General features: G+C 39.4%; 1 protein-coding gene across 2 annotated transcripts in view; it reads left to right on the forward strand.

Annotated features, from left to right (window-relative positions):
- Window positions 1–15,981: 15,981 nt before the first annotated feature.
- GYG1 (glycogenin 1) overlaps window positions 15,982–18,071 on the forward strand; it is a 32,864-nt gene continuing 30,774 nt past the window's right edge. The window contains exon 1 of one of the 2 annotated variants that reach the window (XM_045851299.1): window positions 15,982–16,162. In XM_045851299.1, coding sequence (XP_045707255.1) covers window positions 16,156–16,162 — 7 coding nt within the window. In that variant the 5' untranslated portion in view covers window positions 15,982–16,155. Of the gene's footprint in view, window positions 16,163–16,647; window positions 16,805–18,071 lie in introns of those variants that run through there. The other variant, XM_045851301.1, reaches the window with a different exon arrangement.

Genomic DNA, 18,071 nt, shown 5'->3' on the forward strand with positions numbered 1-18,071 from the left:
TATTTATTTTTTCATTTCTATTTAACTTATTGGGGTGACACTGGTTAACAAAATTATAATGACTCATAAAACCTGAAAACTGAAATGTAATTTAAAAATTATAAGGTGCAGAGATCTGATCCAAGAACACCTGCTATAATAGCCCTACCAAGTGATGATATGTTTGAACACCTCTGAGGCAGAGAATCTGCTCTGTGTTAAAATAGCCTACATACGCACACACACACACCTGTAATTCACATCAGACAAATGGATAATCTCCATGATATGTAAGGAGTTACTATACTCCACTAAGAAAAAGACCAATAGTGCAATAGAAAAATGAGCAAAAGATGCAGAAATAAAATATGCCTTTACTCACTATTTCAACTCTTAGGAATTTTTCACACATGCAAAGTATTCTACATGTATGGTAGTCACTGCAACATTATTTTTGCTCACAAACTATGTGGAAATAACCTAAATATCTATCAACAGGGACTGGGTTAAACAAACTGTAGTATAGTATATCCATGCAATAAAGAACTATGCAACTGTAAGGAATAATACTAATAATAATAAAGGCAGCTCTTAATGTTCATAATAGAAAGTTCTCCAAGTAATATGAAGTAAAAAAACAAGGTATCCTCAGCAAACCCAGAATAGAGGAGAACTTCCTTAATTTGATAATGAACCATATAAAAAAAACTGCACCTAACACCATACTTAGCAGTGAAAACTTTAGGTTTCCCCACTAAGATCAGAAACCAGAGAAGGATATCTCCTCTTACCATTACTTTTCAACATCATAGTAAAAGTTCTAGCTAAGGCAATAAGATAATAAAAGGAAATAAGAATGTATACAGATTGTGAAGAAACAAATAAACTGTCTTTGTTTGTAGATGACATGATCACCTATGTAGAAAACTCCCAAAAATGATTTAAAACAATCCAGAATTAATAACCAATTATAATAGGGTTCTAAACACAAGGTTAATTATGTAAAAGTTGAACACTTCACTACATACCATCAATGAACAAACTTAATTTGAAATTAAAAAACACATTACTGTTTACATTAGCACCCCCCAAAAAATGATACATTTAGGTGCAACTCTAACAAAATATGTATAAGATCAATATGTATATGAGGAAAACTACAAAATTCTGATGAAAGATATAAAAGAAAACTACATAAATGGAGAGATAATTCATGTTCATGAGTATATGGAAGACTCAACCTTGTCAAGATGTCAGTTCTTCCCAACACTAACTATAGATTTACCACCTCATCAGAATCCCAGCAAGTTATTTTGTGGAAATTGGTGAACTGAGTATAAAGTTTAGATGGAGAGACAAAAGATCTAAATAGCAAACTGGCATTAAAAGAGAAGAAAAAAGTTGAAGAACTGACACTACCTGACTTCAAGACTTACTATAAAGCTATAATAATCAATACATTGTGGTACTGGCAAGACAGCAAACCAATAGATCCATAGAACAGAATAGAGAGGCCATAAATAGACCCACCTAAATATAGTCAATTATCTTTGACAAAGGGGCAAAGGCATTACAATGCATAAAAAAAAGTATTTCCAAAAAATGGTGCTAAAATGACTAAATATCCACATGCAAAAAATTATTCTAGACACAGATCTTGCACACTTCACAAACATTAACTCAAAATAAATCATGAACTTAAACGTAAAACACAAAACTATAAAATTCTAACATAGGAGAAAATCTGGATGACCTTGGGTTTGGCAATGACTTTTTAGATAAAACACCAAAGGCACAACCCATGAAAAAAAGGATCGATAAGGTGTACTTCATTAAAATTTAATATTTCTGCTCTGTGAAAGATGCTGTCATGAGAATGAAAAGATAGGCCACAGAGTGGGAGAAACTATTTACAAAACACATATTTGGTAAAGGACTGTTAGCCAAAATATATAAAAAACTCTTTAAACTAAACAGTAAGAAAACAAAAAATCCAATTAATAAATGGGCCAAAGACCTTAACAGATACCTCACCAAAGATGATATACAGGCGCTAAATAGAAATATGAAAAGACGTTCTGCATTATATGTCATCAAAGAAAGGCAAATTAGAACAACATGAGATATACACCTATGGCAGTGGCCAACACCTGTAACACACACAACACCAAATACTGGTGAGTATATGGAACAACAGGAAGTCCGATTCATTTCTGGTGGGAAAGCAAAATGGTACACACACTTTGGAATACAGTTTGGCAACTTCTTACAAAAGTAAATATACTCTTACCATATGATCCAGCAATTGCTCACCTTGGTATTTACCCAAAAGAATTAAAAACTTCTGTCTACACAAAAATCAGCACATGAAAGTTTATAGTAGCTTTATTCATAATTGCCAAACTTGGAAGCAAACAAGATGCTTTCAGTAGGTGAATAGATGAACAATCTGTGGTACGTCCAGACAATGAAATATTATTCAGTACTTAAAAGAAATGAGCTTTGAGCCATGAAAAAAGACATAGACGAATATATATTACTAAGTGAAAAAAGCCAATCTGAAAGTCAACATACTGTGTGATTCCAACTGTTTGCATACTGTGTGATATATGATATTCTGGAAACAGCCAAACTATGGAAACAGTAAAAAGATTAGTGGTTGCCACTAATCACTAATTAGGTGGTAGAGTGAAAGGAGGGAAAAATAGAGAGAGTACAGAGGAATTTTGGAGCCATTGAAAAAATTCTGTACAATACTACAGTGATAGATACATTTGTCCACACCCAAAGAGTGAATGTACAATACCAAGGTGGAACCCTAAAGTAAACTATGGACTTTGGGTGATAATGCTTGTGTCAATGTAGGTTCATTGACTGTAACCAAGGTGCCACTGTGGTGAGGGAAGCTAACAGTGGAAAGGTTGTGTCTGGAGGCTGGGGTGGGGAACAGAGAGGATATAAGAGAACTCTTTGTACTTTCTGTTCAATTTGACTGTGTACCTAAAACTACTCTAAAAAAATAAAGTTTATTCATGTTTTAAAAGGCAAAGTACCATATAGCAAGATGTTCAAGATGTTCCATTTGCATAAATGGAGACAGGGATTACATATATATTCTTTTTTTAGAGAGAGGGAGGGGAATATTCATATATGTACACATATGAATATATAATATTCATATATTCTATATTCTATATTCATATGTGTACATATATTATATATTCATATGTGTACATATATTATACACATGATATATATGTCTAAATACATATACATATATGAATATATAATGTATATGTATAAATATATAATTTGTATAAATATATTTATGTATTTATAATATATAATTATATATAACATATAATTATATGTGTGTATATTAGTGCATATAAGAAATATATATAAATATATACATACCTGTAAATATATTTATATGTACATATAAATACACACACATATATATACACACCTGTGAGAAGCAGGACAGGGGTTGGAGATTTTTCACTACAGACCTTTTTATACTTATTTTTGAATCATAAATCCAAAAATTAAGTAAAATAATTAAAAGTGCATGAAAAATATATACCTTATTCTATCCCTTTGTTAAAGTCAATTTTTTAAAGGTTTTATTCATTTATTTTTCGAGAGAGGGGAAGGGAAGGAGAAAGAGAGGTAGAGAAACATTAATGCATGGTTGCCTCTCACGTGTCCCCAACTGGGGACCAGGCCCAAAACATAGGCAAGTGCCCAGACTGGGAATCAAACCATCTACCCTTTGGTTTGCAGCCCACATTCAATCCACTGAGCTACCCCAGCCAAGACTTAAAGTCAATTTTAAAAACCCATTTCAGTATTGAAATATGGCCCCAAATAGTTCATTCTTTTCATACTTTTTAAAATACAATCACACAATGGTCTACATATTCTAATCCTAAAAGTTTAGACTCAACTTTCAATCTTCTTGAAACCAATAAAAGTATATAGAAAATCCTATAAAATCTCCAAAAGAAAAAAAATCAAATCTTAATAAAATGTGGATTCCTGTATTAAGCTCTGCCTTCCATTTTTTCTTATTTAATCTTCACCTTAAACATCAGCCATCAGTCTTGATTATTTATCTGCCATTTAAGCCTTAACTAGTAAGACTCCCACCCAGAAACTGTGCCAGCAGGGAAGATACCCCGCTGCCAGTATCATGCCTTGTCTGCAACACTCAGCTGTCCTTACCAGTGAGCATATTCCCTGGGAACTGCTATCTGCAGGACTCTGGCCCTTTGAAGCATTTTTCTCCTGACCTCAAACAGCACCCAAACACCTTTCTAGACAAATGCTATTTCTTTCAGAACTGATTTATCCAGGAGGTCTGTCAGGCAGATCACTAGAAGCCATATCTTTGTTAAAAGCTATTTTTCTGCTTGTCCCTGGGTGTTGAGGATCTTTCTTACAGACATCCCCTTGTGAGTTTCACATCTGGTTGTCAAACACTTTCTGTATGAATTCAATTCTAGCCTAATATGCCAGAATCATAAATGAGTATCCCTTCAAGGCAGGTGGCAGAGCAGCTTGGCCTCACCTCCCTTGGGAAGAATTCACTTGCCTCCAGAAAGGGCTGTCCTCAGCTGACACCAACAAAACGTGCCAAAGAGTTCACATGCTGATTTTTTGATAGGCCCAGCAGGTTAGATACTATCAAGTCTCCTAAGCTTTTGGCTGGGCCAGACGCTGGGTGCATCCTAACAGTGCAGCATGACAGAGCTGTTTTGGCTGCAGCATCTTCTTGGGCAACAGAACAGTGCAGTATCAATTTCTAGTGACAGCTCTTAGCTCTGTCGTATCTGAGGAAGATCCTGGGCTGCAATAGGGGTTTTCCTGATGCAAACTGGCAAAGAAAAATCATCAGGTTATACATAGCCCACGCTGCATGAAGTCACTCTACCAAAAAAGCCTTTAAACTATGGATTGCAAATCTGTTCCTAAAATACAGGTATTAATAGACTGGAATTCCTAAATCTTGCTGATTAAGGTTAACTTTAGTAAAATTTTTAGCTGTTTAAATCCAAATAAAAAAATTATCTCAATTACCCAACAAAACAAAACCTACTATATTTTGAGAACCCAACATTTATCTGGTCATCACAAGAAAATCCAAAAATAATTAATTTGAAAGTTCATCAGGACAGATCTGGACAAAACTAAGATGGTGGATTAAGTAAACAAGGCTTGCCTCCTTGCACAACCACAACAAAATTACAACTAAACTACAGAATAACCATTATTCAGAACCACCAGAAATCAAGCTGAATGATCCTGCAACTATGGAATTAAAGAAGAAATCACATCAAGGCTAGTAGGAGGGGCGGAGACACAGAACAGGCTAGTACCACACCCATGTGTGTCAGATAAAAATTGGGACGGATATGTCGGACCAAGGGGTTCCAGCCCCACAAAGGATCCCCCAGCCCAGGGTTCCAGTGCGAGGAAGATAAATCCCCATAACTTCTGGCTATAAAAAACAGTGGGGATTGAGGCTGTGGAAGAAACTTCTGGATTCCCAGGCAGGTCCTCTTAGAAGGCCACACATGGACTTACTCAGACTCACGAGCTCCAGCACTGGGGCAGCAGCTTGAACGGCACCGAAGGCATACAGAGAGACCTGAAGTGTCTGCATCAGAGTAAGAGCTGGGGACAGTTTTCTCCCAGATAGAAAGAACTGTTGGCAGAGATCATGGTTCCTTTTCTGAGCCCTCCCTGAACAGAGTGGGCAGGCAGGCACCATATCTGAAACTCCATCAACCTGGTTCACACTGTTTGCCCTCCCATGGTGATTCCATGAGGCTCCACCTCACCCAAATGTTGGGCCCACCCAAGCTGTTTCCAGTGGCTTTTCCACATAAATGGCTTGTCTTAGCTCATGCTTCAGATTTTTCTAAATTCTCTCAAACAAACAGGATCTGGCCTCAGTAAGCCCTGTAGTGCTTGCTAAGTGCCCCACGCCTGGCACTAGCAGCAGCTGGCCCTGGTTCACAGCTTGGCCTCGCTTAGGCACCTCCAAGGCCAGCACAAGTAGCAGCCACCTGCACACTGCTTTGTAGCTTATGCCAGGTGGCCTCGGACAGAACACAGGCAGTGGCTGACCTTGGTCTGCACCTCCTGGAAATCCCAAGAGCCTGCCAATCCAGTGGACAGTTTCAGACCACATTGGAGTACCACCACCCAACCACCTCCACAAGCAACACACTTAAGGGGCAGACTCGGCAGGCACCAGAGCCCTGCTGAAGTAAGTCTTGCTCTGTGGAGTAGGCCCCTATACAGCTCGTCCTCCACAGTGGTCAGAGATTGATGGTCAAAGGTCACAGCCAGTCCCTGAAGGTGACTTGCCTGGGTAAATCCCTCCCATTGGCCTGCCAACAGCAATCAAGGCTCAACTACAAGAGGAAGGTGTACACAGACCACACAGTGGGTGCACCTCAAGTACCCAGCTTGAGTGATAAGGGATGCTATGCCACTGGGCCCTACCAGACACTTACCACATTAGGCAACACTACCACCAGGAAGTTGCAGCAGCTCTACCTAATACATAGAAACAAACACAGGGAGGTCTGTCAAAATAAGAAGACAAAGAAACATGGCCTAAATGAAAGAAAAGAACAAAACTCAAAGGAAGAACTAAACAAATGGAAGCAAGCAATCTACTAGATGCAAAGTTCAAAACACTGGTTATAAGGATGCTCAATGAACTTAGGGGAAGAGCAGAACTCAGAAAGAACTTCAACAGCATAAAAAAGGACACAGAAACCATAAAAAAGAACCAGTCAGAAATGAAGGATATGCAAAATGAAATGAAAAACAATTTACAGGGAATCAATAGTAGAGTGGATGAAGCCAAGAATCAAATCAGCAATTTGGAATATAAGAAAGCAAAAAACACCCTATAGGAAGAGCAAGAAGAAAAAAGAATCCAAAGAAATGAGGATAGTGTAGGAAGCCTCTGGGACAACTACAAGTGTATCAACATTTGCATCATGAAGGTGCCAGAAGGAAAAGAGATAGCAACAAACTGGAAACCTATTTGAAAAAATAATAACAGAAAACTTCCCCAACTTGGTGAAGGAAATAGACATACAAATCTAAGAAGTGCAGAGAATCCCAAACAAGCAACACATCATAATTAAAATGCCAAAAGTTAAAGAGAAAGAGAGAATCTTAAAAGCAGCAGGAGAAAAGCAGTTAGTTGCCTAGAAGAAAGTTCCCATAAGACTGTCAGCCAATTCCTAAAAAAAAAAAAAACTTTGCTGACTATAAGAAATTGGCAAGAAATATTCACTGATGAAAAGCACAGACCTACAACCAAGACTATTCTACCCAGCAAACCTATTATTTATAATCTAAGGACAGATAAAGAGCTTCCTAGAAAAGATAAAGCTAAAGGAGTTCATGATCACCAAACTATTATTATATGAAATGTCAAAGGGACTTATTTAAGAAAAAGATAAAAAATATGATCAATAAAATGGCAATAATATATATCTATCAACAATTGAATCTAAAAAAACAAATTAAGCAAACAAGCAGAACAGAAACAGAATCATAGATACAGAAAATGTTTTGATGATTGCCAGATGGGAAGGGGGATGGAGGGATAGGTGAAAAAGATGAGGGGATTAAGAAGTATATTTTGGTAGTTACAGCATAGTCAAGAGGATGTAAAGTATAGCATAGGGAATAGAGTAGCCAAAGAACATATGTGCATGACCCATGGACATAGACAACAGTGTGGGAATTTCCTGAGGGAGTAGGACTGGGTGAAGAGGGAGCAAAGGGGGAAAATTTGGGACAATTGTAGTGGCACAATCAATAAAATATAATTTTAAAAAAGGAAGTTCATCAGAAGCAAAAATGAAAGCAACCAGAAGCATATGGGGTAGGCAAAAGTAGGTTTACAACTGTGAATATGGAAAACACAGTTTACATTTATTATTATTTATTAATTATTATATCATTTATAGGTATAACAACTTTAAACTTACTTTTGCCCACCACTACATATTTAAGTTATGCCAATCAGAAGTGAGGAAGTATTTCAAAGCTCAAAAACCATATTGATCTGTGTGGAATAATAAAAAAGTCACTCATTCTCACCTTACCTTAAAAATATACTTAAAATATATATGTGGAAAAAATCTTAAATATCCCTTAAAAAGTTTAAGTACAGGACTGAGTAAATTTCTACTTGCATGTAAACACTTCTTCAATTCATAAACAATTACAGCACTGGGTATTCATGGTTCCAAGAATTATATGTTACTATAATTTCGCTATGTGCAAAACAGTGATGCTTCATTCAACACATCATCTGGAAACATGTTGCCTTACTAAGAAATTTTTTCAAACATCTTCAGTAATCATTTCAAGGAATACTATATGTACACATGTATGACAAAAATACCTGCAGACACAGAGGCTATTTACTGGTTCATAATAGGCATATTCACACACTGAACATGCATTGAAGCTTTCAGCTTCATCATTTTTGTGTACAAAACGGAGCTAACAACATCTTTCGCACAGGGCTTTTAGAAGGATTACATGAGACCATCTATATAGTACCTATTCCTGATTGTGCCTGATACTAATTAGCTCTTAAAATAAGTGTCTTTTCTTCTTTAATCAGAACTTATTTTTCTCTCTAATTGTAGGTGAAATATTTTGTACTCTGTAAAAAGGAATTTCAGGCAGGTGGAGCTATTTCAGGAGTTTAGGACATTCCAAAAAATCATTAAATGTTTGTCAGATGACCCCTCCTGGTAGTCAGAAGTAAATGGTAGGACCTATTCTAGGAGCTGCTTAGGGATTACTGGGGGTGAAGTAGCATGTCCTTTGACGACAGATTTTTCAAGCACTTGGAGCTTCCTTTGCTGTATATTTCACTCCCACCCAAACTCCTTCTCTGTCTGGCCATAGGTTAGAAGTCTCTCAGGCTCCTTCTAACATTCATGTGTCTTCTACTTTTTCTCTTCTTAGATATCCTTATTCAAAAATCCAATACCTCACCCTGGCTAAGTGGCTCAGTTGGTTGGAGCATCGTCTCATATGCCAAAAGGTTGTGGGTTCAATTCCTGGTCAAGGCACTTACCTAGGTTGTGGATTCCATCCCCACTTGGGGTGTGTACAGGAGGAAACTGACCCATGTTTCTCTCTTTCTCTCCCCCTTCCTCTCTCTCTAAAATCAATAAACATATTCTCAGGTGAAGAATTAAAAAAATTATGCCACAATAAAGTTGATTTTAAAGAAAAGATAACTGCCAAAGAGATTCTCTTAATTTTTAGTCTTATAACTAGCTAATTTAAATGATTTAACCCACCAACTAAAAGATCATAAATATGGTAACTAACATTTGAAAGGTGAAATATATTTGAAAAGTTGAGAGTTAGTGTCCCTAGACAACTTTATCCTTCTTTTTTGGCCACTATCATGTCGTTATTATATAGAACCAATAATAAAAGATTGAAAGATCAAGCAATTCCTTTGTCTTTTCAAGATTTTTAACTAATTACAAAAGGTTATCCCATGTCTGGATCAGTAACCCTGACTCTCTGATTTTTGAAATCTTCATTTTACTGACAAATCACTACGTAAACCTCTAGTCACCCAAATTAAGCAGAAATTTTATCTTCCATGTTCTACTCCCACTAGAAACCTCTTCTCATTTAATTATTTAATAATTAATTCCACATCCCTTCCCCATTTCCAAAGGAGCTCAAGCAACTTCATCAGTTAAGTCAGGCAAGGGTAATAATGGGTAAAAAGTTAAAGCACTAGTTAAACACAGGGTGGACAGCCTAAATAACAATGGCTGCAAATTTTGCTCTAAGCTTCTAAGTGGCCCCCCAAATGGGGAAACGTGTTGATATACAACTGAAAATGTCTATGAGATAAAGAAAAAATTAAATATTAAGAAGATGCAACCTTTCTGATACCAAAGCCGATACCAAAAATTCCCCATGGATCCTTCCAAAAAGGACATTATGTGACATAGCAAATATCTTCAACAGCACATAGGAAAAACCACAGCAGCAAGTTTTCTATGGCAACCTTAAAATCACAGAAAAAGTCAAAAATATAATGCCACTCTAGGGAGTGGAACACAGTGGCTGGGGAAAAAGGTGGCAGGGAAGAGTTACTTTTCACTGTATACATATCCTTTTGCAGCTTTTGAGTAGTGCACAACCTACACACATTACCAAGCAGTGGTTAGTGAATAGACTGGGGAGGCAAGCTACCTGGTTCAATTCCTAGCTCCACAAAACACTAGCTGTATAATGTTGAACAAACTCTGTGCCTCGCCTCAGAAGTACAGATTAGAGACTATCTGTCTCATGAGATTTATTATGTGTAAGAAGCTTAGCATCAGGTGTTAACTATTATTAGTGACAATGCCAAAGGGCAATTTTGTGAAGTTTGTACCATGATGGGGCAAAACAATGTTGCTCCACGAGTAAAGCTCAATGATAATCAGATTTTAGTCGAGCATATAAATTTAGAGTATCTAGCAGATATGAAAATCAGCTGTCATGCAGGTGGTATTTATTCAGCTAACAGACCTAATTTGTTTGAGTTTTATGTGTTTTAAAAGGTAATGTACTAGTAAACACTGTTGCAAGAAATTAAAGATCTGCATAAATGAGAAGACACCCCATGTTCATGGATCAGAAAGCTTAAGTTGTCAATACTCCCCAAATTGGTACACAAATTCAATGCAGTCCCTATCAAAATTTCAGCTTCTTTTCCTGCAGAAATTAACAAACTGATCCTAAAATTCATATGGAAATGCAAAGGACCCAGAATAGCCAAAACAATCTTGGAAAAACAAAAAACAAAAATAAAAGACTCATGCTTCCCAATTCCAAACTTACTACAAAGTTGCAGAAATCAAGATATTGTGGAACTAGCATTATAGCATTACATCTATTCCATAATGGAACTGTTATGTTTATAACAGAGTCCAGAAGTAGAACTGTTACGTTTATAGTCAAACAATTTTCAGCAAAGGTGCCAAAACAATTCAAAGGGCAAACAATAGTCTTTTCAACAAATGGTGTTAGAACTCAATATTCACATGCAAAAGCAGGAAGCTGGAGCTCTACTTCACACCATACACAAAAATCAAGTCAAAATGTATTGTAGAGTTAAATTTAAAAGCTAAAACTATAAAACTCATAGAATAAAACATAAGAGGAAATCTTCAAGACCATAGTTTAGGCAATGGTTTCTTAGATCTGACACCAAAAGCATGAGCAACAAAAGAAATACAAATAAATCAGGCAATGTAAAAATTTAAAATGTTGGTGCTAAAAAAAAATACTATCAAGAAAGGAAAAAGTCAACCCACAGAATGAGAGGATATATTTTCAAATCACATATATAAGCATGTCATATATATCTGATAAAAAGGATTTATATCCAGAATATATAAAGGACTCTTACAATCCAATAATTTAAAAAAAAAACATTTTAAAAAAAATGAGTAAAGGCTTTGAATAGAAATTTCCTCAAAGAAGATACTCAAATGGCTGATAAATAAGCACATGAAAAGGTGTCCAACATCACTTGTCATTAAGGAAATACAAATCAAAACCATAATAAAACATCACTCCAAACCCTTTAGGATGTCTGTTAAAAAAAAAAACAGCAAGTATTGCCTAAAAGGTAAGGAAATTGGAATGCTCTTAAGAGTGGAAATGCAAAATGATGGACACCTTGAAAACCAGTCTGACAGTTCTTTAAATGTTAAGCATGGGTTAACCAATGACTTAGCAATTCCACTCTTGGTATATATCAGAAGGAAAAAAAGTAAATATCCATACAAAACTTGGACACAAATGTTCACTGCACTATTATTCATGACAGCTAAAAAGTAAAAACTACCCAAATGTCCACTAACATGTTTATCTGTGAAATTAATAACCAAAATGTGGTATATCTGGATAGTGAAATGAAATGTTACTTGGCAATAAAAAGAAATGAAATACTGCTACATGCCACAACATGAAGGAGCATAAAAACATTAGGTTAAGGGAAAAAAGACAATCACAAAAGACCATATACAGGCAAATCTCCACAGACAAATCTCTAGAGACAGAAAGATTAGTAGTTGCTGAGAGCTGAGGGAAAGGACAGAATGAAGAGTGATTGCGAATGGGTATAGGTTTCTTTTCGGGTGATGAAAACGTTAAGTTTAGATTGTGGTGATACACAACTCTGTGAATGTACTATAGACCATTTAATTGTGTACTTTAGGTAGATGAATTTTATGATATGTTAATTATATCTTAATAAATAATTATTAAGGCAATGTAACTGGTCACCAGGCCCCTGCAAGTTGTGAAGTTTGGGACTCCAGCTCTCAACTGAAGAATGAACTACTTTAGGCCTCCAAAGATAATATTTCTTGAAACTAAGCTTCTGATTAGAATTGGACAGGGTTGTATGCCCTGGGAACAAGTATGGGTACAGATTTTGTGTTATTAATTAAGGGTAAGATTTTAAGTCATTAGTTAACTAGTTAGTTCCTGTGGCTGGCCAGATGTGTTTATCTGTTTCATGAACTATCCATGGGAACTGTTTGTGTCTTCGGCCAGCAGGTTGCCCTCTGCTCTGGAATATATTTCCAGGTCAGTTGCTCCCACAATCAATTAGTGTGTGTGCTCAAGGGAAGGCAAACTGTTTTCAGCATTATCTTAAACAAAACATAATTAGGAAGGTAAGTATCATGCCAAAAAATTATGTAATGCATTCCAAAGCCAATTTAAAATGCATTTTGGACCAACCATGCTGCATATACACATTTAGCACAGGTTTAATAGGTTAATGGTTATGCATACTCATGTAGAATACAGCTTTTCTTTTTTAACAAAAATTTTCCTTTTAGATTCAGAAATTCAGGTAGTTCAAATTTCACAGGAAGAAATTAACAAATTAAAGTCTCAAATATTTGACTATAATATGTATGTCCATTCACTACCTTCAGAGCCTTAAAATCCAGAATGCTCAGACACCTCGCTATTCAAAGTTGATCCACTGCCTGGGCATCACCTGAGAGACCCACCACCAAAATCTGCATTTTAACAAAGTCCCCAGGCAATTTGTGTGCACATTAAATTTTCAGAGGCCTTGTTCTCACACCCAATGAAAGCTCAATGTAGAGCAGCTCAGGAAACTGGGAAATTGGGTCACTATTGGTAATGTTGATTAGGACAACTTGATTCCTAGGTATGTCAATAAAGCAACTGGATGGGTGGTGTGCGATTCACTCAGACAAAGAAGATGAAATAAAGATGATGAATAAAAAAGGATAATATGAGAAATGTGGGAGAATATTTGGATTTTAGCTACTTGTATATAATGAGTAATTATTACTTGGGACTATGAAATCAAGACAATTTTCCTAATTTAGAGTAGGATGTTTTTATTTCTATTTCTGAATCCCAAACAATTCAGTTTTAATATGAATCTTTTGTAATATATTTTCATTAGTATACTGGTTCTCTTTTGCACTTACCTGATAGATATCTCATACCTGCCCAACTGGTAGTATTGGTAAATTTTATTTAAAATCCAAGTGAATATAGAGTTTAGCAACAATAACAACAAAAAGTCCTAGTGAAAACAATAAAATGTCTGGCTGTAAAACAGCTCACATGCCAACAATGCATGTATCTGGGTAAGAATATATTACTGAACAGCCTGTAATTACAACTATTTCCTCCTGGTAGGGACTTCTGAACAATATGATTTAAGGTTATTTGAAATTATTTTGTGTTAGAAAGATGTAGATTGCAAGTTTTCATCTTTTTCTAGTTCCCAGACATCCATGATATTTTTTTGTCTGGTTATGGGTTGATGAAAGATAAAGATATTACATGATAATATAAAAATAGAACAAATCTTGTACCTAAGCGATTGCTTATTCACGTGCTCTAATAAGACCACTGTTCATGAATCAGTTCCCACAATTAATTCATGTTCTCCAACCTGATTCTTTGGAAAATAATGCCAGTGTTCTGTTCAATTATTAAGCATGTAACAGAATCACTACACTTTAATTTGGGGTGGCATTTCAATATGTACTTATTTATGATAGTCCAATCTATTTCATAGCCAGCCTGAGTTAACAGTATTATAGGCACACTCCCCTCTCCTGAAAAAAAAAAATGTAAGAGTAGATTGTAGCAACCTCAAAATGTTGTAAAAGCTATAACCTTTCTGTTCCTGTAAATACACATGTCACAGGAAAGAAGGCGGTGTCTAAGGATTTTACTTAAACACTCTGGGGGTGGAAAAGAGAGGACCTTGTTCTAGTTTTCTCTACCTCTTAGTATTGCCCATTTGGCTCCTGCACCACACCCTGTGGAAGTCCAACACTTAGGCTCCAGCAGCAGGTGGGTATGGGTCATTGATGGAAGGAAGGTTGCTGGGTTAAAGACGGAAACCTTACTCTTCCAGGTTCACCTACAGGTATGGAAAGGAGCAATTCAGATCTGGAGGGACCACTCTCAGTTTTCCCTCTCCCCAGGTAGGTACCATTCAAGTATAGCCCTTATATTCCTTAAAGAGCTCCAGCTTTCCTAAGCCTACCAGGCTGAATAAGTGGAAACCCTTTCATTGTACCTTTGTCCCCACATTCCCATTTCCTGCAAAGGTGGTTTATAATTCAAGTAACCCAGAGGTCTTGCCAAGTAAATCAGTGGTTTCCATGCTATAGTGGGGCTATGAGAAAAGGGAAGGAAAGATCAAGAGGGTCTTCTGGAGGGTGATATTTAAAGTATGGATATTTGGGTTCTGCCCAAAATTCAGGAGGTATGAGCTTAGGACCAAATTATCTGCATTTTAGAAAGTGTCCCAGGCAATTCTGATGTAGGAGCCCCAGGCCTATACTTGAGGAAACAGTGATATAATTGGTTTGAGAATAGCAATACCATCTTTGTAAATAAATCACTTTTTCTTAAGCATCTATTTCACGTTTTTAACGGATGTTGTTAACTTCCTCTTTGGAATCCATTTAGCATTTACTGAGCAACTATTGTTTGCAGAGAACAGTACTACTGCTGCTTTCTTAGTGGAAAGGATGGAGAGAGGAGAAGGGTGTGATCACATTAGAGAGCTATTTCTCAACTTCCTAAAAAAATTGACAGATTCACCCTTCCATGATTTATGAAACAGGTTAACCTAAACAAGTATGTTACCCAACCACAGTTACCATAATTTACTAACCTTTTTAGGGCACCAATGTACCAGAGATGTGATGGCCTTGCTAGTGGGAGGGTCAATTTTGTAAGTCAACCTGCCAAGGTTTAAATTCTACCTTCACCACTTACCTTCACCACTACCTTCACCGAGATCTCTGACCATAGATAAGTAGATTTAACTTTTCTGGGCCTCAGTTTCCTCAATTGTAAAAATAGGGATATAACACTATTTCTACAAGTTTTTATGAAGGTTAAATGAAACATTTAAATAAGTTATGCAGAGGGTCTCAAGAATCTACATAAAGTACTTCAAATTCATTCCATTTTTCTGTCAAAGCCACAAAACCAGTGTGAGAACAGTAAGGAAGGCTTCCAGAGGCTAATTTGGAATTCTGAGTGAAAAAAGTGGAATTAAACTATTACTCAGCTCAAGCAGTTCAGATGAATTATTATAACTACAGTGATCTGGGGGGGTTGTTTATTCGTTTGTTTGTTTTCTACTGTTCCCTAGCCCTTGGCATCTTTGGGAGTTTGTCCTGCTGATGACACCCACCTTCCCAAAGTTCTCATCCAAATTCCCAGCTCCCGGGGGCACTGAGGGCGCGCGGTGCTAAACAAGTGTGCCACGAGAGCAAGACTGGAGGTTCCGGAGAGCCGGGCCTGGAACCCAGCGAAAGGGACGCAGGAGCCGGGAAGGAGCCCGGGTCCCGCAGCCGCAAGGCCACCGCCCCCCGCGGGTCGGTGAGTAGGGCTGCAGTCAGCGGGCGCCGGGAGCGTGCGTGGCCACGTGACGGACGCTATAAGAGCTTTCCTGCCGGACGCTCGGCTCCTGCCGCGCCTACCAGCCGGCTGCGCTCCCTCCTAGAGCCCGGCGCCCGGCTTCTCTCAGCCAACAGCCTGCGGCTGCGGCGGCCACGGCCCGGCAGCACCATGGCAGGTACTCGCCGCGCCACCCTCCGCCCAGCGGGTCCAGCCCCGCCGCCCCGGGACCTGCGGCTCTTCGCCCCGCACGGCCCCTCGCAGCCCCACCGCCTCCCCGCTCCTCCCCGCCCCTCCCCGCCCCTCCAACCAGGGGAGTTCCGTGCCCGAGGACCGGCCGCGAAGTTGTAGGCTGATTGCAGCCGGGCGTGGCGTTCCTGCGTCAGCCGCCCCTCCGCTGCTCCACAGCCCCGGGGGCGCAGTGGTGCACAGGCAGGCAGAGCCTGGGCCTCCGCCGGGGCCCAGGTTCCCTTTTCCGTCTCCTTGCCCTTCCTCCTGCTCTCACCGTGAAGGCCGGGAGGTGGAGTAGCTGTGCGGGGCCGAGTGGGGGTGGGGAGCCGGTGCCCCGGGGCTCCAGTCCGGCGCTGGGGGTGCGGTGGCATCGAGGGGCCCCCCGCCGCCCGCGGGCTGGAACTCCCAGGGGCAGCCCAGCTCCTCCGCTGCCGGCCCCCGGCGCTGCGGTCATGCCGAGACTATATTTAGGCCTTTGGGGCCGGTTTCGGGGAGCCGGAGCCGGAGCTGGGCGGTGGGAGGGCGCGGGCCCACTTGTTGCGAGGTGTCCGGGCCGCTAGGCGGATCTGCTCTGGACGGAGGCTCTGAGGTAACTGGTCTTTCCCATCGTGGGGAAACAGATAGCGGGGGATGTTACTTAGAGCAGTGGAACTGCAAAAAGACTGCAGATGTGACCTGTCTGTGGGGAAGTGGAAGTTCTACCGAAGTGTCTGGTCATTCCCGTACCTTATCGTGTTTAGTCGGTCTGGTGTTGCAGCCCAGGGTCTGAAGCATTTGTTCTATCCTTGTGCTTCGTCTTGGAAATCACCTATACCCTTGCTTCCTGAAACCCTTGACTCCTCTACTAAAATTTTCTTCCTGATCCCCTGGAATCTGGACCAGGTTCAGTGAAATATCATCATTCATTATGCCCCACATCAAGTACCTTTGGGGCAGACTGAAACGTCTTTTGAGGAGTTAAAGGAACCAGTGCAGAGGGTGATGGGCTTGTCTAGAGACAGGTGTCCCTCCTGTGCGCTTTCCAGAACGGGGACTGGCTGGGAAGCCGGTGGCCCTCGGGGACGGGGAACACCAGTCTTTCTACTGCGTAGTAGCAGTGGGCTTGCCTGGAAGAGAGGCGGGCACTACGTGTGAAGATGGCCCTCCTTCGGGAGTCGGGGGCGGGTTGCCGACGCAGCTAACCACCTGCACTTCCCTCTCACTTCTCAACGTAATTCCCACGGCCTCCTGCCTCCACGTTGGAAAATGGGCAAAGGGAGAATTAGGAAACCTAAGACAGAGAATGACTTTGTGACAAAATGTTCCAACTCCCTGTTTGGACGACAGTGCCCCCGAGTGACCCCTGCCAGAGATTGATCCCAGGCATCCTGTACACTTGGATGCCCACCAAACTGCTCATGTTAAAATCCCCTCAGAAACAGAGTATGCCCCCGAATCCTCCCAGGGAAAGCCTGGGGAAATCCCAGTGGCTGGGCTGCTAGTCTAGGTGGATGGGGTTTGTTTAGTAGGAAGAATAATCCTTCTCTTGTCTTTGATCCCGGCTGTTAAGTGATTATAGGAAACAATTGTGTGTGTGTTTGTGTGTAAGAGAAAAAGAACGAGAGGAATATGTTGAGGGGAGGGGCCAAGGTCCAGGGTAGAGGGTATCTCTTGTTTCTCCAAGGAAAAGGCACATGTGTTAGACCTTGTGAAGTGATTCCTAAGTCCATTTAACAGCGATTGGCCACTCTTTATAGAGAAGCATTTAGAAGAAAAGTACTCTCTGAGGAGGTTACATTGGAGCAAAGACACGGAAAGTGACACTTGAGGGGTGGTGGGGTGGCCTTTGCTCCAAGTTGAGGAAACAGTATAAAAAG

The sequence above is a fragment of the Phyllostomus hastatus genome, unplaced genomic scaffold (assembly GCF_019186645.2).
Source record: "Phyllostomus hastatus isolate PE091 unplaced genomic scaffold, TTU_PhHast_1.1 phas_contig_86, whole genome shotgun sequence".
NCBI lineage: Eukaryota > Metazoa > Chordata > Mammalia > Chiroptera > Phyllostomidae > Phyllostomus > Phyllostomus hastatus.